General features: G+C 36.2%; 1 protein-coding gene across 3 annotated transcripts in view; it reads left to right on the top strand.

Annotated features, from left to right (window-relative positions):
* The window catches only part of LOC105253835 (cadherin-99C), a 107,331-nt gene that overhangs the window by 69,162 nt on the left and 13,894 nt on the right, over nt 1–24,275 (top strand). The window contains exons 2-6 of one of the 3 annotated variants that reach the window (XM_011262153.3): nt 6,254–6,332; nt 9,423–9,488; nt 11,408–11,589; nt 13,345–13,467; nt 15,933–16,196. In XM_011262153.3, the coding sequence (XP_011260455.1) occupies nt 6,254–6,332; nt 9,423–9,488; nt 11,408–11,589; nt 13,345–13,467; nt 15,933–16,196 (714 nt within the window). Of the gene's footprint in view, nt 1–6,253; nt 6,333–9,422; nt 9,489–11,407; nt 11,590–13,344; nt 13,468–15,932; nt 16,197–20,982; nt 21,227–22,893; nt 23,283–24,275 lie in introns of those variants that run through there. The other 2 variants (XM_011262154.3, XM_011262155.3) reach the window with 2 other exon arrangements.

Below are 24,275 nucleotides of genomic sequence, written 5' to 3'. Positions count from 1 at the left end.
AGCACGCGAGGGTTCCTCGGGGCCTCGGACTGAGAAGCGGGATTTTATAAATTGTAGGCGGTGGCGCGTTGTGCGAATCTTATCCGCATCTCGATCGCGGCAGCTGATTCCCCGGTTGGCGGCGGGACAGCTTTCAAAGCGCTCAAGCCGCATTCTAATGAACAATAAATAAAGAGTCGGAGAGAGTCCGACTCTCTCTCTCTCTCTCTCTCTCTTTCTTCATATTGGCCACTCATCCTCGTAACGTAGCCCGTATCGAGGAATCGATAAAACAATCGGTGGATTCCATTGACATTTCGGAAGAAGCGAGATGTTTATTTAATCATGAAATGCAAGAGAGATCGGTGAGTTTATCTAAATTAAAAATTATGCTTTCACCATCTCCAATATATCCATCCACATTAAATTATATGAGGATAAAGTTTTTTGTACATATATAATTCTTTATTATATCTAAATAACGCAATGATGAATCGTGAATCCTCTCAGTACAGCGTAGCGTCTTCTTAATTAATTGCGCTTCGGCACGCATAAGTCGGCCATTATCTCGTCACGGACGTAGGTGCCGGGTTCGGAAAAACGCAACGTACGACAATAAAGACAGGAATCTGCTCTCGCGCGCGCATACATGGGCGTTTGTGTCTTCAACGAGCGTAGTTTATTAACTTGACCATTCTTAATAGCGGAGCACAAAGAGATGCATCTCGACGAGCAAGCACGCACAGCTTAGAAGGCACGACATTCGTGCGCAATAATCCACGTCGGGACATTAAGTATAGGCTCCGCCTGATTCTCTCCCCTTCTGCCAGAAGGACACCGTTTTAATTCAAAAATACCGTACCTCCCTCCCCCGCTCCTGGAACCGGCTTGCACGTTGCATTCTCGCGATCGTCGCTTTTTATAACCGAGGATTAACAATGAAGAACGTTTCGTTCACGTAAGAGAGCAAAAACAACACGTGCGTTTTCATCGTCGTTTTCATTTCCACGGAAGACACGTTGTTCCCATTTCTGTGAATCAAGAAACGTAATAAACCGGTAGAATCTATTTTTACACGTACATTCTTGCACACAAAAGTTGTTAGATGATATCGAATACTATTTTATTCTAGCGCGTATAAAAATATAATTATCATTCGTGTAAAGCGTTTCAATAATTTATAAATATATTTTTAAACAATGTAAATTAAAATTTTTGAATCAGGTATGAATATGATAAATAAATGTAATAAAAATTTCTAATTACAATAATTAAACAATTTATTGAACAATATTTTTATTCTATTATGGCCAATTTCATTAAAACTATTGTATTTTTTTAAATTAACGAATAACTTGATTTCTATAATGAAATATTATATTTGTAATTATCTTTAAAAAAAAAAAAACGCGTGAGAATAAAATTATATTTTAATTAACAAAATAAATTAACGAGAGATTTAACTTTTGTTTTTAACTTCATTAGCATACAAATGACGGTTAGTTTTATTATTTCCTGCTCGTTCAGCTTTTTAATTCCTGCTCGAAGCAAATGTATTCAAAACGGAAGAAGAGTAGCAGCTCGGAGGCTCGAAGGGCAGGTGCAACATTGCAACAAACTCACATACATATCCCGCATACGCGGCTGGAGCGCGATACGTTAACCATTAGGATCTATACGTGTACAGTCGGAATGTGGTGAGCTATTTGTGCTGCAAAGCTTTGTGCAATTACTGTACCGGCAGTTTAATTATTACCTCGTAAAGCGAACAACGCATCACATTTACATTGTAGCAAACACAATAATGTATAATCATCGATTGACCAATTTAGCTCTTAATCAGATATCGAATCAATTTGTCAATCCGTTAGAAGATTATTCTCAGAATAGATCTTTTGATAAAGTTCACTAATTTTTACGAAATTGTAACTTACGATTTATGTATATTAATAATTTTGAAACAATCTATTTAATATATTTGAAATCCCCTCACTAGACATTAAATCTACAAATAAATTACTATTTATAATTTTGTTTTTTACCTATTATATTGTAATATATGCAAATCACTTATTATATAATAAATATTTTATTATTTAACAGAAACGAGAGACAATATAACATTTTTAAAATTGATCAATGATGAATCCTTATCAATTAATTGTGGATTATTCACATTATTTAATTTAAGCGGAAGTAAAAGATATCACAATAATTAAATCGAGTAAAATTATAGATAAATTCTAAAATACTTACTTTTTATTCTACTAGTGATCCAGAACTGGTATCCTATATATTTCCTAGTATTGTACTGCTTTTATGCATGTACGGTGTCAAGTCACACGACACCTCAGAAACGATCACCGGTGTTTCACAACGTTCTACCGTGGGTACCGTGGATTTACTTCCGACTTAGATAGAGCTGGGCTAAGACACGACTATACTTTCGCGATTAATAAGGTAGATAGCGGAAAGTCGAGTAATTCAGCCGTTATGGAAATATGTGACGGGTGAGCGTCAGCGTAATTCTTGAACAGTATACTAACTTTGATAACATATTTCCGGGAACATTATTATCTTAAATTAATGTTACATATATATCTATTTAACGGCCGTTTTTCTACACTACCTAGCAGCGAATCTAAGATCGTAAGGCTAATAAATTAATTGGTCTCAAATTGATATAATTTTCAAAAACATAGTGATTTATGTAATAAGTATTTAATTTACAGATTGTTAGATAAAGTTTGCGAATTAAAGTTAGCCGTGCACTTTCGCAAGAGAAATAAAAGAATTCGGATTATATAATATCGAATATACAAACTTAAAGCAAGCTATAGATATTTCCCGATAACCCTCGCTTATGTCTGTGATTTAAGTCTTCTGATTATCGTGCAAAAAGGAAGCAGATAATGGTAGAAAGCATTAAATATTTACGCAATATTACGGTCATATCGTTGCATTTAAAGGGATATTTTAATGGAAACCTCATGTTTTAGTGATTATAATCAAGGAAGTCAGGACGATATCTTATAGAGTGCAAATCGTAATTAATGTGTAGCATAATCGAAATTAATGTCACGTCAGATACAGTTCGATCTTGATATTGAATCCGATATGCGAGAGATAGAAAAGTAAATGTTAGAACACAGAGAGCTATGTACGAATAATATTCTTTTGTTCCAATGGAAACTTTCCTTCGGTTCTCGCGTGACCCGACTTACTTTAAGAGATCACGCTCTTTTAAACTTTATAACACGTATAAAGATTGCCGATATGTATCACATCCGGTTTCTCGAAAGGGGAAAAATGACTGTTTGTTCTATTTATCTTTCTCTCTCTCACACACAATCCATTCTTTTTAAAGATATATTATTTTCAAATATTTTTCACAGATAATTCTATCGTATTGTTTGCGATTATCAATAATTACAATCGGAATTTATCAATCCTACAATAATTCTCTTTAAACATATCCTCTGTGATTTAACGCGCCAATCATTCTGCCGAGTAATTTTTAATCAAATAAAAACCTATTTAGAGATAAATTCGGAAATTATGGCTTATGATTAATACATTGCTACGTCTCGGATTGCTTAATGTCTTCAGCGCCAACGATAAATTACAAGAAAATGAATCGCGCTCTCGTCTCGTTTATCAATTCGTTACAGCTTCCGCGTCGCGACGTTAATTATGTAATTCGCAAGAATTATTGCAGACCGGTGGAAAATGTCCATTTTAAGACAATCTATCGTTCTCATAAGTCTCCGTTAACGAAATGCTGTTAAACAACCGACATGTACATAAGAAAAGACGCATCGCCCGTAGACTAAGATGGAATTATCGAGCGGAGGGGGTTTCGTCATAAACCCCCTCGTGCTGTAAACCGCGAACTCGAATGCCTCTTCGCATGCGCTTATCCTGGTATGGTGAATGGAGCTGCTGCTCGTTACATCAATTACGGCGTCCTCTTTGACTCTCGAGACGGATGTTGCGCGCGATCTCGTCGTTCGTAACCGCATTTCGAAAGGAAACTTTGTAACCGCGAGAGAAAAAAATTTGGTGAATACACTCGCCGTGATACCTATGTAGGGGATCGATGAATAGCGCACTCCTGTCTTGCCTTTCTCGCCGCTATACATTTAGGTAAGCGTTTCTAGAGATGATACAGACGTTCTTTCAAAGCCAGTGATTACTCGGGAATTTTAATTTGATTTTTTCAGTAGCGTTTTCGAGCGAAGCAGATTTGATCTTCCTGAGAGCAATTAAATTCCCACGAACATATGTTCGACCGTAAATCGAGGTCTTGGATTTAATTAATATAAAACTAATATATTAAGATTTAAATAATATAAAGTATATGTCGTTTGCTATTTTGGTTTTAAAGTATAAGATTCTTTGCTCTGATTAATCATTCAAACGCTTATTCGAGGTATTTTATTGATTAATCTAATAATCCAAGTACTTCAAGACGGAATTTATGAATCATTAATTTTTCAGAACGATCAAACTTGCTTCGTTCAAAAACACTATAAAAATCTAATTATCAGATTTTATTTTATTTTATTTTATAATCTTGTTCGCAGTTTTACTTATATCTGGTTTTTTCTTTTTACGCAAGAATCTAAAATCTAGGATCAACGATAAGAGCCCGTATACGAATAGTCTAGCTTGAGATCAAAAATCACGCGAGTGCATGATTGTTAGGAGATTTTCGCACATGCGAGACAGTTGCACGAATGACGCTACAGGCGATAGTCTAATTTGAGCGCGTGGTGAGATCTCTAGCGAGACTCGCAAACACGCAAAGTCTTCAGCTATGCGGAACCATAGAGGCTCGTACAATTTTCTCTATCACGATTTTTGATTTTTGTCCATTAGAAATCGCAAATATACGCGTTATCTAGTGTAAACGCGAAAGCGGGCTATCCTTTTTTATGCCATGTTATAAAATATATATATATATATATATATATATATATATATATATATATATATATGTAAGGATTGTCTCTCAACAGGAAAGCAATGTCCGTAAAATGCAGACTGTTATCAATAATCAGCTGTAAGAGAACACTTTGAATAATTTATAACTAAATAAAAAGAGAGAGAGAGAGGAAATACAATTTTTTTTCCTTAAAGACCGCGGTTGTTTGTTTTACACATTCGCAAATTTATATGCATAGACCGTTCATCTCTCTCGTAAGGGCGATTATACTTCACGCGCACTGATGAGAGAACCGTCGCGCTCGCACGCGCGTGTTCAGATGAGAAAAAAATCACCGGCAGGGTTTATACGATATCAAGCAAACGCGGGGCCGAGAGATGACGCGATAACATTGTTTTCCTTCGTTCGGCATTTTATTCGCGCTGACGCTCAGGCTTATTATACGCACGGTACATCAACGGTGCATTAGCATAAGACCTCACAAAGACGCCCGCGCTATCGATTCTGCCTCTTTCGTGAGATCCTCTCGACGTCTTTTCACGTGGGGGAAGATGCGCTCCTTTTGACCACATTTCGTACGGTTGCGGTTGCCAGCTAAGCTTCCTTTGTAAATCGCTCCGAGAGAACTGAGATTTCTATTAATGTTACGTACCCAAAGATTTTAGCGAATATATCTTATGATTCATCGAAGATCGTAAAATATGCCAAAAACACATCATTTTATTTATTAGAAAAAATATTATTAAATTAAATTTTAAAAAAATTTAAAAATTAAATTTAAATTAAATTAAAAAATTAAATTAAAAATTTCCTTCCATCTTGATTTTAAATAGCAAAATTTAGAAATGACTGACGTTAAGAAAAGAAATTAATGCGAGAGGAAAGTTGAATCTTAATTAAAATTTTTCGAGCAAAGTTAATAAAGTTAACAAAGTATGTACAAGTTAGCAAAGTATTATAACACTTTGTTTAAGGAACAATGAGATTATTCGTTGCTAAAATAAGGCGACTGTCTTGCTAATGCGCGATGAATAAACGCGAACTCGTGATGGAAAGTACATCTTGTACTTTACAAGATTTCAGTAAAGTAGCTGCTACTTAAAAGCCGCCAAGGATAGTCATGAATAATGGCGGTTAGGAGAGCATGACTTATGAATATGATGATCTCTTTGGTGAATAGATCTCGCCAGATGCGACTGATTACACCCGAGTCCCTTCGCGATCTTCCGTAATTTACGATCTGTCCGATTGTATGCGCATTTTAATTGAAATATTAATAATAATAAGGTTAATTAGGTATTAATTACATGACGTTTTTTTTTGCAGGCAAAAACAATGACCCACTTGGTCTGGTGTTTGCTGTTGTGCGTGATTTTACATCTTCGGGACGCTCACGCCAAAGTTGGTGAGTACATTACTCGATCATTTTGCTCTGATTATTCTGATTCTGATATCAAAATCAATCTCTTAATGCAAAATCGTCTTTAAAATTTCTTCAGAGACGCGTCAACTTAAAGAGAAACGTTCCCTTTCAGTCAATAGGATTGGAATAAAATGAATACGATTTGCTCGCGCGCGCCATAAAAGTCATGGTTAAACCACGCGGTTTCCCACACGCGTAAATCTATCTCAGCTGATTGCCAATTACTTTCGTCACGGCCGATGGGTAAGCTGTGCGTTTTATTGTCGCTGGACATAAATACGAAACGTTCAGGGATCGACGGCACGTGCGAGTCCTTCTCTAGTTCTTTTATTCAGAGCATGTTGCTCGCGATTGTTATTCATCCTTGTTCCAATTTATCATCGTCAATGTAATTAAATTTCATTAATTACGTTTCCACATTTCGAGAATACTCGACGTAATATTCTCAAATTTATATTTTTCATATATATATATATATATATATATATATATATATATATATATATCGTGAAAAATATAAATTGTATAAATTATTATCCCTTCCTTTCCTTTTTTTATCTTCATTTTACAACCGCAAAGCGAAAGAAAAATATTCTAAGTGCATCGACGTTTTATGGAGATTCACTTCACGAGGGATTGATAAGCTTGATGTAAGCTGCGACCATATATAAGCTATATATTCGAGAGAATGGCTTTAGAATCGGGGATAAAATGTATATAATACATTCCGACGCGATAATTCGCGTGCCTATAGACGGGAGATATAGGTGCGGTTGTTTTAAGGCGATGGTTTAAACGGAGAAACGTGATTCACCAAAGGTGGTGTTTGACGTTGGTAACATTAAAGGTGCACTTATCAATTAACGAGAGGATATTTCCTGTACTTTTCTATGCAAAAAAGTGTCTGAATGAATTAATTTTTTATAAATATTATATATACATTATTAATTGTAATTAATTATGGATAATATATTATTAATTTTAGTTAATAGGTTATATGCATGTATTATATTTCTTTTACACGAGAGATGACACACTTTGTGAAAATCCAGATATTGCAAAACTTTTCCCAACTTTTACGTGCACCAGGATACAATCTTCTCACGATAATGGATTTGGATTTGTCGAAAACAAAGTTTTGTCGGGGAGGTCTGATTTTTAGTATCTGTTTCCGTGAAAGCTTGGATCGTACAGCCAGTTCTATAATGAGACATTGTTAGATTTCAGAATACTTTTATTTTAATTACGTATTGTACGTGACTTTTAAATAATTGTTACAATTTGACAAAGTTTAACTCGCGAATATCAAAATGCTGAAAAGCAATACGAGAGCACAAATTGCTACTAAGCTGTTCTCATCGAGAACATAGATTAGCTGCCCATAAAATCTTTGCATCTTCGTGAAACAACTCGCAAATACGATAAATATCGGTCGCGATCGACATGATAAACTGATCGTTCTCTGCAATATGCGCTTTCTAATACCGCGATCACTTTCTACGTGGGAAGAAATAATCGGGGTTTGCCAGTAGTAGCCGGCTGTCTCGGGAGATTTACGCGAAGAACTTTATGAGGACAGATACTGGCTGGATGATGACGAATGCTCGCGTGGAAATTGCACGATTTCGCAATATGACGAATGGATATGCGGAAATCGAGCGAGTTGAGTGAAAAGGTCATGCGAACTAGATTACCCTAATTCTGGATTCTGAGTTAATTAATTCACTATCCGTTAATTGTAATTCATATAAAAAATGCATATGTAAATATAACTCAAATATGATCGTCGTGACAAGAATATTATTAAGTCGGAAAAAAATAGAAGATAAATTTATAAAACAGATAAAACTATCACGTTACGCTGTAAATCATCTTGCAACGTAACGAGACCATATAAGTAATGACAGCATATCGGTAATTAGGTTCTCGTATCCATTAGACTGCAAATTCGATTAATTCATCCGTCTGTCGGGATGCCGTGACAAAAATCGGCCATTGACCGGTCTCTTTCGTAACAGCTGGCATATATGTACGTCAAAATATACCTCGAGCTCGCGATGCTATAATCTTCTTTCTTAATGCGAGCGTTTTGCACGTCACGTTTCGGTCCAAATGGACTTCTTGCATCTGTCTGAGACAGCATAGGTGTGTTGATCGGCTTTAAGAATAAATCAAACACGAAAGTTTCGCGTCAGAGACACCGATTTCTACGGGATGTCATGAGCTGTAGATAACTGTTTGCGAATATAGTTTTTAAGACTCTTTCATAAATTCGAAGCGATGATTTGTAGAAAAATTTGGACTTTCGTGTTCTGAAGAGATAGTTTTCTTTTTAAAATTTTATTAAATTATATCTTGGATATCGCGTTAAGATTTCATATCAGTAAAGCGTATTTGAAATTAAATAAGAAACAAAATAAGAAATATACAGCGCGGAAAATGATATTGCATTCTTTGCTGTAAAAATATAGCCGTCATAATTTACTTTATTAGCTGAGTGCATTTTCTAATTGGTTGAATTGTAAATTCTTTAAAGAGAGTTTGTCATTGTGTGAAAACATTTATGTATTAATAGCTTACATATTTCTTTTCAAGTAATTATAATTGATAGAGTAAATATCATTAGTGTCGTTAGTATGTTCAAGTAATTATTAAATTGTTGTTTTTTAGTCTTATTTTTAGCTCTATTTTATATTATAAAGGAGAGAAAAAAAGAAAAAAAGACAAAAACTATATATGATGAATCTTCTAAAGTTATCATAACGTAAATATTACGCACATACTACAATAAAAATCTTGGTAATAATTATAGAAATCTTTTTTTAATGTTTTATGTATTATAATAAAAGAAAATTACAATTTTACAGTCATATTACAAAGAATATTAAAATATTATTTTTGTCATCTCTCTTCTATTCTCTCTCTAAAATTTGCTATCTATATAAAAATGATAAAGACTGACATTTTACAATTTAATTGAACTATTTGCGCATGTACAAATATGAATAAATTGAAACTAAAAAATAATAGATTAAAGTTAAAGATAAAAAGTTTGTACGTTTTACATTTCAGGTTTATGCGAGGTGGAATCAGGACAATCGAACATCATACTTGACATCGAGGAGAGCAGAGGAAATGGTAGATACAAGATATATATAAATATTTAAATTTATATATCATATTTTCCTAAACTATTATTTTTATTTCTTTATATTTGTAAACTATTAAAATTTGCATGTTTCCCCCAGAAATCGAAATCGTCAAAACAATGACGTGTATAATTTATTAAAATTGCAAATGTAAAACTAGAGCTAAAGGTACATTTTTCCAGTAGCAGATTTGCCATAGCAGATTTTTTGCATTTTTTTATTACTTGTTTAACATTTTGATTTTACATCATTATTACTTTTATTCAGTACTCGTTCATATGATAACTTTTATTCCAAAAAATAATAAATTATTTTACATGTTATACGCGTAACATATTAAATTTTAGAATAATAATAATTATTATATTATTATTGTTATCCGGATAATAATAATCATTATTATCCGGAAAAATTAGAGAAATAAAGATGAGTTAAATTAAAAATTTCCTGTTTCTCAAATTTACTGCATTTTTATATCAGTAATGCTTTATGCCGAGAGAAGTTTCTTGCTGTTTTCTAAACAGGATATTTTATATTCCATTATATTCAACTGTTATATTTTTTCGCACTGCGAATTGTTTTCGCTCACCCCATATTATCCTGGTTTATTCCACGTCGCGTTCAGCTGTATCGATCGCGACTGTTCATATAAAGCTTCACATTCACAAGTAAATCGCTTCCCGAACTAGCGAACCCAATTTCGAGATTGTATCGCATGTCACAATTCTGGGATATCATTATGCAGAATTTATGCGGGCGTTATTGACTGATGATTATCGAAATCGAGTCAGTCACGCTGTTGGTGTCGACCCTCTATATCCCCGCGAGAGAAATCATGTACGTCGAAGATCTGAGCAACTACTATCTCTTGCTCGTCCAACGTATACCGTACATATATACGACATACATAATGCATGAAGTTTTTGTTAGCGGACGTTTCTCCAGCGTTTCCAAGCGATCCAATTTTGATGGGGAAATGACTTTGTTATTGTAAATAGATGATAATAAATTCATTCCATATATTACATGTAACGTATTAAATCTTAGAATAATTGCTATTTCAGAAAATATAGAAAGAATAAGGATGAATTAAATTGAAAATCTTTCGTTTTTTGAATTTACATTTTCATATCAGTTAAATTATTGCTTTTTAAAAACACTAACAACAGTGTTTTGAACAGATAAATCTAAAAAATAACAAATTAAGCTAAAATAAACACAAATTTAATTTAGTCTGAATTTAATGGCAAAATGTTGAATTCGTTTTAAGGGATGAGAGAGAGAGAGAGAGAGAGAGAGAGAGAGAGAGAGAGAGAGAGACATAGTGTAATAGAAAATTTAATTTGTTCGGTCATACGAAAGTAATTACAACGACGAGAAAAATTAGAGAAAGGGAACATTAGAATAGTCACAGTACGTTTGTAATTAAACCGTTGGCTTTCGCTAATGAGATATTGCCTGAGATTGATATCAGCCCACCTAAGAGAGTTCATTATACGGAGCAAAGACGGATTAATCCTTGCATGAGAAAGCCATGTTATACAAGCAATAAAAGATTTTCTTGAAATGGTTAGTCATACAATTAATTAATGGCCTTTGATAATTTCTCTTGTGTGTGTGTATATATATTTCGATAAAACGATTTCAATGAACATAATTAATATCCATTAAAAGCTTTAACTTTCGCTTTTTTAAATAATCTTTTTTTATTAGTAATTGCCATTTTATGCTATCATAACATTTTATTGCTTATGTGGTTTAAAATAAATAGCAAATATGCTTAAGTTGGGAAACTCATTTTATGTATTTTGCGGTTTACTGAGAAATCTATTTGCACGTCTCTCATTCTAGATATAAGATAAATTGATGTTCACCACGTAATCGTCTTCGCCGTCTTTTCTTTTTCAGCGATCGATCAGAGAACTATACCGGAAGAATTACCGGTGTCCGGTGACCCTTATAACGAGACCATGCTAGAGCTTATCTTCCCAGGAAGATCCCCGCCGCTTTTTAAATTAAATGGTAAAAAACTGCAGCTTCTCGAATCATTGGACAGAGATGACGAAAATCTGTCGCACGTGGTTTTTCAGGTAAGAGACTTTAATCTCTTGTACGGGATTAATCCGGGGATTTAATTAATTTGTAGAAAAGTTTTGCTAATAAATTAACGTTGTAGTTTCGCAACAATTATAAGAATAAAATAAATAACATAAAAGTAAAACAAGTCTAAATTTTTGTTGTACAAGCACTTAATAGAAATATTCTTGGCGTATATTTTTTGTGTCAACGCAAACGCTCGTATATTTTCTAAGATTCATCCTTCGAAGATTGAGATCACTCTAGACTTGATGTGTTTCTTCGCACTTGTATTCGTACATTATGCGGCTTGAATAATCTATGGATGCGTCATATGCGTTATAAAGCGACGACGTTTATCACGATGCTAATCATGTATTGCTTTCGCCGTGAGAAATTGCTTTCGAGCTCACACGTAAAGAATTGGAAGAGCATCGTCGTATATAAGACGTATGTCGCTCAAGTGATGGTTTGCAGCACGCGTGACTATGCGGTTGTCAATCCGCGCGCACGTGTTCTTCCCTACTCGTCCGCTTGAGAAAGTTTACTGTCTCGTGAGCTCTATAAGATACAATTTAACCTCTTTTTTGCGATAAAATCATTACGGAAATTATCATGAGACAAATTGCTACGTTGAAAATTACTCACGGGATCTAGATCATCGATGATCAGCACGCGTCGTCAAAAGAAGAATAATTTTTGCTCGATTATTATTTGCGATAACTCGTTAGAAGTTTTTACTTCCTTATATTCTTTACATTGCTTTTTGCGTCTGCTTGGAATTTTTATATCACATTCTTGATTTCATTGATTCTTAAATTCCTTATCTTCATTGTTGTAAATAAGACATTTCATAACCGTCTTACGTGAAGAAACAGACAAAAAAAATTCTGATTATCTCTAATTGTAAAACACTTTTTGGAGGTATTTGTTTTGAAGATGTTTGATTAGTTTATATTCTTTATATAAAATTATATGAAATTAATATAGTAATTGTTGCACGATTTGAAGACATCATTTCTTCGATGACTCGTTCGGTATTCGCTAAAGTACATGTATATGTATAACATACCTTATGACACTATTGTGCGAGGAATGTGAAAGGTCTGGAGTACCGCATCGAGCATTTCAAGAGCTCGTACTGATCGAACGATAAGATTTAATAAGATCGAGAAACGCAAATAGAAATAATAAATTTGAGATAGAAATGCGAAGAGCCATCGATCAATTCCGGAAAAACCTATAAGAAGAGGGGACGAAAGAGATTATAATTGAGTTCAAAATAAATTAATTCGACGACCAATATTAATTAATTATTGTGTTGTGCGAACGAAAGATATTGGGAGAGCGTGCAATCGATACAACAAAATTACTATACTTTCGTAATTTTAATAATACTCTCGTACGTTTGCGTTTTATCTTTTTCGATTAAATTTATCGGCGTTTAAAAATTACCTCTACTAGTTTGATTTATATGTAAATATTTTGATTGATACAGTCACTGATTTTATCTCTATTTTATCAAAGCAATACCAGTGCATTAATATATTCATTATTAATTTATTATTATTGATTTATATGCAGATATGATTGATGTAGTAATACACTGATTTTTATTTTTATTTGATCAAAGCAAAGTTTTTATTAATATATTCATTATTAATTTCTTCTCTTTAATGAAAATGAAACATTAAGCGTTAAAATAAATAATTAATATAACATAAATGTTTATATGTGCTCTTCTATATAAATGCTTGTTTGTTTTTCAGTTGAGCTGCACGGTAAAGTCGACCAACAAGAAACGAACGATTCCAGTGATTGTGAGAGTGTCCGACATTAATGATAATGCGCCGAAATTCATTAACACCCCGTATGAAACTACTGTGCCAGAAGTAAGCATCCTCATTGCAAAAGAATTCCCTTATATATAATTTCCTTTATAAGAATTTCCTTATATATAATTGAATATCGTAATTACGAATTCTGTGTATGAGATAATGCTGGATCATCTTCCGAATCGCGTAAACAGTTTCAATTAACATTCCTTCTGCTGATATTGTTTAGTATCTATAATATCGTAACGGACGAGGGTGCGGACGGCGGAAAATGCGTTTCATATTAACAGAGTAATTGAATGTCGAGCGTGAAAATACGAGGCTAATGAATTAATTCACGGTATAAACGTCAGGCAGGCATAAATTTATTTCCATAATGAGTCGCGATATGTGTTGATATACATGCGCGGCTGAAAATAGATACTTATAATAATGAATGTTATAATTATGCGTCTAAATATGACGGATGCAAATTAAGAGGAGAACTGGAGAGTTAACGCGGTGAAAGTTTGATGATTACACTTAAATTAAACGATGTAATAGGAATAGAACAAAATGTTACATTTAGAAAATTATCGTGTAGAAATAATAATTGTATTCTCCAAATGTTGCGTCATATAATCGTAGCTTTCTTTAAATCGGACGTCTTTCACGCGTGACGGAGTTTTCACAGAAATTAAAAGTATGTCGAATGCGGACGTTTTATTATTCACAAGCTCTATCATCGAGTCATGCTCGAAGAAAGTAGATTCGTCACGTCGCTAAATTGGCGAGAACTATATTCTAAACATTATAGCGAACGCGGGAACATCGGTCGTCGATCGAGGCCACGCATACCGCGAATTCTTCCGTCTTTTACATCTATGAACCGTTACGTCTGGAATGCAATGCATTAGTACCGGACAGTTTGCTTGAGAGTTTTGCGCACTCGAATAGATATAAAAGAATAATAATGAAATGGATGCCAAAAATATATTAACATAAATATATTAACATACATTTTCTAAAAATTAAAATGTTCGCTCGACTTCGATTCGTTCTCTTTTTCTTATTCGGTAGAATAAAGTTCAGTTGCTAATTGCCGTTATAGAGCTTGAGAGTCATGCCACGATAATTCCAAGCTCAGCGAGAAAGGAAACGATTTCGCGAGGGTAATCCCGGCTGGTTTGAGATTATCGCCTAATTAATGGCGCCTTGGCGTCCGTTCTTAGAATGGAAACTGCAGGCGAAATACATGCGGGTCTCGGAGCTCCGAGTGTGCCTAACCTAAGCTAAACCTTTGCTCCACCTGCCTGTGCATAATTGCGGGAGTTCCGCGGGAGATGAAAATCACGAAATCGTCGTCGGCTCGCCCTTGATGTCTTCTTGAGCTAATTAATCCACAATGAGCGACCGGTTTCGTCGCGACGACCGCGGTGGATACGCGAGAACAAGCGGAACTCACCGCGACGATAATCGCTCTCCGGAGCTGATTGCAAAGCGCCGGAAGCAAGACAATCCCGCCCCTCTTTGCGTTTTTCCTTCGTCGCATCATCAAAAAACTCATGGAAGTTAGCTGCATTAAGTAAATGAGAAACGGCGGCTTCCTCGCCATTATGGTTATGGCTAATGACCAGAAATATTCCACTTGAAGTGTTTCCATGCGAATATGGTTATGGCTTATCTTTAATTTTGAGAAATATACCAATTACCTATTTCTATCTCTCAAGAGAAAGAAAGAGAGAAAATATATTATTTATTATATTACTCATAAAAATTCAGCTCTGCATTATATTCGCTGCGGATAAAGCGAAAAGATGAACATCTTTCGAAGGTGTATGTTATTTGCATCGAGATAAAGCTAGCTTTATCGTAATATTTATTGCTAGTGCAGGATTCGCTTTTTCGCGTGTAATCATATAATTTCTACTTTACTACGGAGCTACTTTGAAAAGGTAGACGGTACACGGGTTGGACGCACTATTTCGAAGCGATAGTCTTGATCCCGTTAGATAAGCGAAGGTGCACGCGAATATCGCTCGCATCGAGTCGGCTTCGACTCGAGAAGCGAGTCGCGCCGCACGGTAGTTGTCGACTTATCTCCGCGGATTAATCGGAAACGTCTTTCGCTGGCGCAAAATACTGCTGAATTATTTTCGCGTAATCCCCAACGAGGTCTCGCCCCGTACCCCATAGATCCTTTCTCGCACGCACATCGCGGACAACCTGCTCGGCCTGTTCCCGGTCGAATTATTAATCCCGACGGCGTATATACCACTACCATCCTGATGTCTGACCCCGACTCCGGCCTTCAATTAACCAACATTCCCCTGAAATCGCGTAAAGCGAGCCGCATAAATTTAATCCCGCTCGATTCCGCGAGAACCGCGACGGAATATATCGTTCCGCGATTTCTCATCGCAGCTGGAAGCTCGAAGGAAAGCCACGATTCTTTACCCTTGCCAGATGCGCTTCTCTCCTTGAGACGAAAGATGGATGAGTTATGTATTATATCGAAAATAATTCTCCTCTCTTTCTCTCAGCTCACTCCGGTCGGTTCGACGATCTTCAAGAACGTCGACGCGGTCGACGCCGATGCTGGTGTCAACGGCATCGTCGAATACTCGATCGCACCGGGCGATGGTAGCAGGATCGGCAGCAACGAAGGCGTTGGACGCAATAGGATCACCACCGCCGACGGATACGGTTATTTCAGTATCAACCTACCGCACCAGGGACAGGTCACGGTCAATCGAACGCTCGACTACGAGAGGACCCAGCGTTATCTCGTCACCATCCTGGCCTCGGTGAGTTTCGATCTTGTGTTAATCAAGTTAATTGATCGCAGCTCTCCGGAATTGCGAATGAAAGTTGAGATAGATCAAGATATTGATAGTGATGTAGGCGCTGAGATAATGACGTACCACCTACGCTCGTAAGGCTTGGTTAATGTAATAATTCTAACGGGATTCTAAAGGAGAAACATAATCGATAGTCTCCTTAAATAAGAACGTTGTTCTAACATAGAATAGAAAAGTAATATCAGAGACTCTATCTTTGAACATTGATATTTACATAATATAAGACATTTATTAAAGAGAAAAGTAATTAATGATAAATATCTTGTTTCTCTATGAAAAATTAATTTTCAAAATTTATCATCCAGAAACATTTCCAATTTTTTAATTCAATCTCTTACTCAACGTCAGTCGATTCTTGCTTATCTTGCTTTAACTCTTGGCCATTTTCCCGTTATGTATATCATTGTAATATTGTGCATATGTTATCTGTCAAGTATATGATAATCGAACATATAGTTAGCGTTGGTCAACGATATGTTGCATTACACGACATCGAACTGAAAACCCGCGCGACGACCGTAGAAAATTCTTCCATGAATAACGAGGAACTCACTAACGGTAATCATTTAACGGCGTATACTGAGAAAATTACCGTGTTTTGTATTTTAATATAAATAATTCATATCGAAAAACGACGAGAGTAAGATGATAATTTTGTATTAAGAATAATAAAAGTATGATAGACAATATTTTATCGCGATATATAATTCATTTCGGAAATAAAATTACATCTCAATCTTTACTAAAAGTTTATTGATTTTGCGAGGAACAAAATCGTCTAACACTTGTCAAGTATTAATAAATTTTTTAATGAAGATAAATCAATTGGAGATATTAATTAAAACGCTTCCACAAACAAAATAAATGGATATATTCCACGTCATCAACGTATTCATGTTACGTAACTTTCGCTTACACCTGTTGCGAAAAGTCTCGACGTCGAGCGCATAATGTCGCATACACATAATAAATATATTATGTAACATCGATCTGGAGCATTCTTAGCAAAGTTAACGAGCCTCTTGAAACATCGATTTACTATTTTTAGACTGTCTTATTAGCGATTATAATGTGCGTGTGTTGGCGTAAGGTAATCAGTTATAAACGCGCATGTCTCTCTTTAATTTAATGCCATAAGGAGAATCGGCAGGAGGATGTAGAATAGCCAATGGTCAGGTGCGTGGGCCGAGGGATGAGAGACCGATCGGTGAGTCACAACAAGCAGTCGACGGTTGTCGGAAAACCATATTCGCATTAGCATATCGCACCTCTTGACGCGGCGGTTCTCGTCCTTTCGAGTGTTATTAGTATAAGCCTTGAGGGTCCGCTCGTTTCAAAACGTGTTCAGGACTTGTATTTCGCGACATTTCTTTACACGATAATTCTTTTTAATCTCTTGCGGCCTCTTCGAGTTCGTTTCAGGGTACAGAAAAGGATGTCAGATGATCATGTATTATTTGATCAACCTATAGTTCCTTTTTGAGAATTTGTTCATAAAGCAAATTATGCTGCTTAATTCCTTACTTGATTTTGTTAAAATAATAGTGTTAAAGAATAAAATTCACTTGAAATTAAAATTCTTCTTAGACAATTTATAATTTACATTTACGATAAAAATCTATTTGTAATTTTATGTGTGATATAACAGAAAATATTAACAATTGAAGTGTATAAATAAAATATATATTAGGATGTATATATATTGATACTGCATATAAAATTTTAAGTAGAATTCTTAAAGTTTATTGCGAATATAGATTATCTAAAACAACTTCAACCGAGGAGAATTTATAGCAAGAGAACTTATAAAATGGATCTTTAGTAAAGATTTATTTTATTAATGCTTGCGGTACCTGGTGCGCGATATAATTCAGCCTCTGTCTATTCTCGTGAGAAACCGGGTCGATGAGTTGAAATGTATACAATGTAAACATATCCCGTTATAGCAATTATTTCCAAATTCGCTCATTTATATTATCCGCATAAAGGGATACCTCAGGATAATTCATATGCGAACATATCGCAGTAATTCCGAGATATTCACGCGTGCATAATTATATGCGCAGGCATCGTGCACGCTTCGTTACATGCGCACGATCCTCGTACGAAACCTTCGCATCCTGCATGTTTTGTCGCAGATTAGAAACTGATATACGTACAAGCTCGCAGACGTGCATTCGCTAAACGGTATTACAACCCGACGGCACCACGCTGGTCAGGTAGATGCGTGTTCGTCCTTTTTCACGTCTAATGATTTTAATGGTATTAATCGATTCTATGGTCTCGCACAAGTTGCACAAACAGCGTACGGACAAGTCGTTAATTATAGTTACGCATCCAGCTTAGATAATCTACGTAATTCTAATTTAAGTAATTAATTATTTTTACGTATCAATCGCGTGTGTCTACAGGTATGTGTGGTATTTTAAAAATATGAAGACGTACGAATATCGCGAATAGTCGAGAAAAATATATAAATTTTGAAATTATTTTAAATTACTCCAATTTTTTGTCTGAAATTTTTTAATTAATTTTAATTCAGTTAAGAAAAGTACTGAGAAAGTTAACAGCTTTTAAATAACAAGCAATTAAAAGTTCAGGCACTTTTATAAATTAAGAGAAATGAGGATAATAAAAATTGATTTTGTGTTTAATGAAATTTCAAAGCAATTGTCCAAGCTAGTTAAGAAGTTCAAATAGATAAGTACAATAAATATGTACACTATATATCTTATACAATAGCTGTTCAATGGACATATATTAGATTCAATAACAGATAATAAAGATAATCGAGACAATCGCTGGATTAAGAGCGAAAAGTTTTCGCGCAATCTCTCGGCGCAAACTCAGCGAAATAACGAAAGGATCGGTGTGTAACGGTAATATCGGTACGGAATAACATTTGGTACACGATACGGTAACGTATCGTTCGTGGTACCGTAAGGTATTAACCGTTCGGCACATTCGCCCGCTGATTCTCCAAGTCTTGTAGCTTGTAACTATTTGCATATCGCTAAAGTCGACATTGTTCGATTCGTGCAGGTAGTTGCACAGTGAGCCCGCTATAGACGGATTAGAACTCGTAAATTGCGCTTTTCATGTCTGGGACACGCGGTGGTCGACATCGCGACACTTACCGTCCGTATAATTTGGATTTTCTGATAAAATGACTCAATAAAAATATTGCTACATGGCCTGGCTCATTTATCAAATTAACGCATCAATTTAATAATTATTATACGATTAACATAAAAGATAAATCCAGCGATTATATTTAAAAAATCATATTTGATTATGAAAAATCCTAAAAAGAGAGCGATTCTAATTATAAATGAAACATTTTAATTACGAGCGAAGGATTAAAGCGAAAATTTTAGAGGGAGAGAAATAAAAGTGGCATTGTGATGAATATAATTAGGAGCAGTAAATACATACACCTACACACACAGACGACGTAGATGTTAATGGTCCTGTAATCTCATTTTATGCAAGTGAAAGCGAGATGCTTATTAGCGAATACCGCATATTCATTAAAAGCCCACGCTATCATGCGGTGATTGTTCGATCGCCGTGACGAATCGTCATAGAGCGTAATCGGTATCGTGCAATGCAACGTAATGTGCTACCTACGTTGCAACACGGTCTCTTTCGGTATGATAATATAATCGGGAAGCAATATAAAATGTCAGTCCGCATCGCGCATCCCGCGCACCCATAGCGGAGAACAATACTTAATAATTGTTCAATAAGCCTATTGCCTATATTTACTCTTATGGCGGCACTTATGCCGTCGCGATTGTCACGTTCGATGGTCATGCACGTTCGCATTTTAGAATTACTCTCTACACGAGTACTTATATTTGCATATGAACAAGGCACTGCGAAATCAAATCAACAAGTTGCCTCTGATATAGGATCATCACATCACAATGGTAAAATTTCGCCGTCAAATACTAACGCATTAACATACATTTCATTATTTGCTTGTAGAGAAGAAGCATTGTTAATATATAGAATAGTTCATGAGAGTTATATTACATGAAAGTTTTATTAAATAATAATGATTATGGCTATAACTTCAAGTGCATTGAACTTTGTAATTAAAATTTTTTCGCGAAGCTTTTTTTTACGTCGCGATTCATAGTATAATTAATATTCTTTAATATAAAATTTTTTAATTTTTTAATATTCATTAAAACACGGCAAAAATTATTATTTATAGAGTATCGATCAATTCGATATCTAAAGATATTATCTGCAATGTTGATTATTAAAAAAGAGATAACATTCTTAAATAAATTAAATATATTTACATATATATATTAATAAAAAATATTATATATATTTATTATATTTATTATATATTATATATATATATATATATATATATATATATATATTAATAATAAATATCGGCGGTTTTTTGCGAAAATTAGAATTTGAAGTTTTATAAATATCATTGAAAAATAATATGGACTTTTCCTCGCGTCGTTCAACGCGTTATAATGTCCTCGACTGTGTCCTCGTTCATCTTATCTACGAGAATGGCACAGTTTCGCGCAAACGTCGTCGTGGGCCCGGCTAACAAAGGAAATTACCCAGGTGCCGCCAGGTAGATAGCTCCTCCGCGGCTCGGAGGACTACGCAAGGTGGGCAGCGGACGAGACTTATATGCAGCGATGCATGCCGCACGCGAGCTACGATGTACGTGAGGTAGGAGAATCGCGGCATTAGTCACCGTTCGGCTTGCGACGCGTGTAACCCAAGCACGGAATTTCGATTTTCTCGTGAGCAGAGTGCCGACGTGGCCAATTCCGCGTGTAACGCGCGCGGCGAATCCTTCCGTCATGAGTGATCGCGAGATGGAATACGGCACGATTGCGCCGACCGATCGGCCATGAAGATAGCGCGAGTGTCAATGGTGTATCGGATGCGAAGATTTCAATCATCGTGGCAGTGCGAAAATATAGTCGATCGTAAATATTCACCGAGAAAAATATGAATCAGCGGAATCAACGTGCGTGGTTTTCGCTCGTATCGCGACACTACGAGCCTCCGAGCGTTACGTCATACCGCGAACAAATTTTTCTCCTCACGGAGCATAATTCGCGTAATCGTATTTAATGTCGGAAATAAATCGTAGAATGTACACTTAATTAAAATAAAATGCACAATACAAGCGAGGCAACAGCGCTGCGGTCGGTTATTACGCCATCAAGAGGCTTCTTTAATGGCGTTCTATGAACGCGTTGAAAGAATAAAACGTTTTCTCGCACAGTAACACGTAACTGTGGCACTGTACGCACAATAACGGTTCACTCGTGCGCGAATTCTTTCATCCACGTCGGGAGATTAATGACGAGCGTTAGGAAGAGAAATACGCCGACATTTGTCAAGCAAACGGTTAAAACGCGGCCGCAAGGCGCTTCCTCGGAGTGCGTTGGCATCGGCGTGGGTGGAAGAGTCCTCGGCAAATCCGGGACGAGTGTAGAACGGAGTATAGAGAACGCAACATCGATATTTCAATTTCACCATTGGGATATTTATACTTTATCGCAAGAAGGATTCCCTTAGCGTATTTGGAAAATCTGATTAAGATAAACGTCGCGGAAAATTGAAGATTAATAGCAGCGAAATAAAAGTCTATTACGCTTTTCGAATGAACGTAATAAATGACAGTCTGCAGAGGAAGCGACCTGGAACTTCCGGAACTCTTCGTAATCCTTCGCGGTGGAAAGCGCGCGTCGCGAAACGTTGATTATAGATCACTCTTGCTTCCGCAGCAACGCGAATATCAGTGTGACTCGGTCGCGATAGGACATCGAGACTGAAGATTCTCCGTAAAATTTTACGCAGGATTCAGTTCCGCGTCCCGCGGGGCAGGAAAGAGCAACGTATGTAGATCGCGCGCAAGAGAAAACCGCCGGGGGTGACGATTTCGTGGCCGATCCGCACGCATGATCGATCCGCGCGCGTAGGCGGATAAGACGGCGATTTGCCGATGAGCGCGAAAATGATCCCTCGATGCAATATTCCGCGCCATTGCTTAGGTTTCCGATGCCGACGCAAATAATCTGCCGTTACGTAAATCTCCTCACCGACCGATTCGCGCGATGACGCAGACGTTGCCTCGTCGAAATACATATAACTTGCACGACTTGATCGCGCGCGCCGATCAAGTCGTTTATACGAAACGTCGGATTTATGCTCCTCTCCTTGCTTTCATCGCGCGACAATAGCATTGTGCTGATCGACGTGTGTAAAGCTTTCGCTATTTATAAAGAGCTTTTGGTAATGAAAGACGCGCTAAAAGAACATGCAGATGAAATGGAAAACACGCAATGTTAGACGGAAATGTTGGCGAGACATTTTTATCGATGTAAAGATTATTATCTTAGAAAAAGAAAAATTGTCGCGAATATAAAATTTATGTATGAAAAATTCTCGCGACGTTTTAAATTTATAATGCCTAGATTATTTTTATATACATAAAATATTTCATACATTAATGATGCATCGTTGGAAATATTTAATCGCCAACCTTTCGGTTTCTCGATGGGCGCTTAATTTAATTCAAGCGGTCTAAGGGAACGAGTTGAAGAGATATGTCGTTCGCGCCGATTAAAGGGCATGATTTATATAGGTTCTCGTTCGTAACTTAACGGCTCGCATTAAAAGGACTCGTGCGCAACTCGACGATCGACGCAGGAATTGCACGTGGGACGACAAATTGGGATACGCCTTACCGCACTTTATTACGCGCTAATCCTTGGAATTTCACGAGGTATCTCGCCGAATAGGTCTCGACAACTGTCGGACGATTTTAATCGATTAATTCTCGACAACGGCGACGTGTTCCTCTAAATGAGGATGCGAGAACATGACTCGGATTCGAGACGCACCATCGATGGAACGTGACTCATCGTAAGCCCGACAATGGAGCTCCTCGGTTCGATAAAAGCGTTTTTGGCTGTCGCTTTAATACGCGTCAGTTCGAGTGTCGGCGACGACAATGTCGGCGATTTGTCAACGGTGAGTGAATCGTTTGGACAGTCGAGAGTCAACTTCTCTTCACGATTCGAAGTTTCTCTATTTTATTTTTATCACGCGTTCGGATCTTTTAATGGTAGCGTGACAACTTAACCGAGGACACGTCTCTCGATTAATATTTTATTAATGTTTGATTATATTAATATTTTATTAATGTTTGATTTATGATTTGATTGTATTTTCGGGATTTTATTCAATATCTCTCTGATCGTAGGCGGAAGCAATTCTAAGGTAAATTGAGAACGAATATTTGAATCTTTCCGGCACAAGGACCTTGTTGAATAAATATTTTCCTTAGGCTAGACTGGAATGAGCAGCCATTATTTGGGAAAGGTCTTTCGCGAGGATTTCACATCTCTAAGGGCTTCACGCTAGGATACAATAGATGGTTTCTATCCTGGAACCTTGTTAATTTTAGAGCCGCCTGCGGTCATAGCTTCTTGTAAGCGATAGTTAACCGTCACTTTAAGTGACTCCTTCTCGGAATCGATTCTATTAAGTTATTATACCGTTATTCTGATTGTGCTGTATCATTATATAAGCTCGCAATGTTATTTCAGTTCAATTATCCTGGCAAAAAAAAATAGATAATATCAAATCGCGATATTTCCGATTAAAGTTTGATTTGATAATTCTACTTTGAAAAATTAAAATGATTCTTTTTATTTATCGATCTCATCTCTTGTAGCGAATTTTATTTAACTTGAGAATTTTTTATTTAACTTGAGAATGCATAACATTTTCTGGCTATCGCCGTCTTTCTGCTAAAATTTAATTCGAAGCAACAGCTGTAGTCAATACACGGGACATTATCCGGGGTCGCACAGACTGGATCTTCCACTTGTAATAGACTTTGAGACGAATGTGCGGCAGAGCATTATCCGTGCTCGCTATGCTCAAGTTCGAAACGCATATCTATCGCACAGACACAGCTGCTCGTCGTCGCTGTCGCTGCAATTTTGCGCATGTTCGAAA

This window comes from Camponotus floridanus, unplaced genomic scaffold (genome assembly GCF_003227725.1).
Source record: "Camponotus floridanus strain SB8 unplaced genomic scaffold, Cflo_v7.5 scaffold55, whole genome shotgun sequence".
Taxonomy (NCBI): Eukaryota; Metazoa; Arthropoda; class Insecta; order Hymenoptera; family Formicidae; genus Camponotus; species Camponotus floridanus.
Note: the sequence above shows the minus strand (reverse complement) of the source record. Positions and strands in the feature narration are given on the sequence as shown.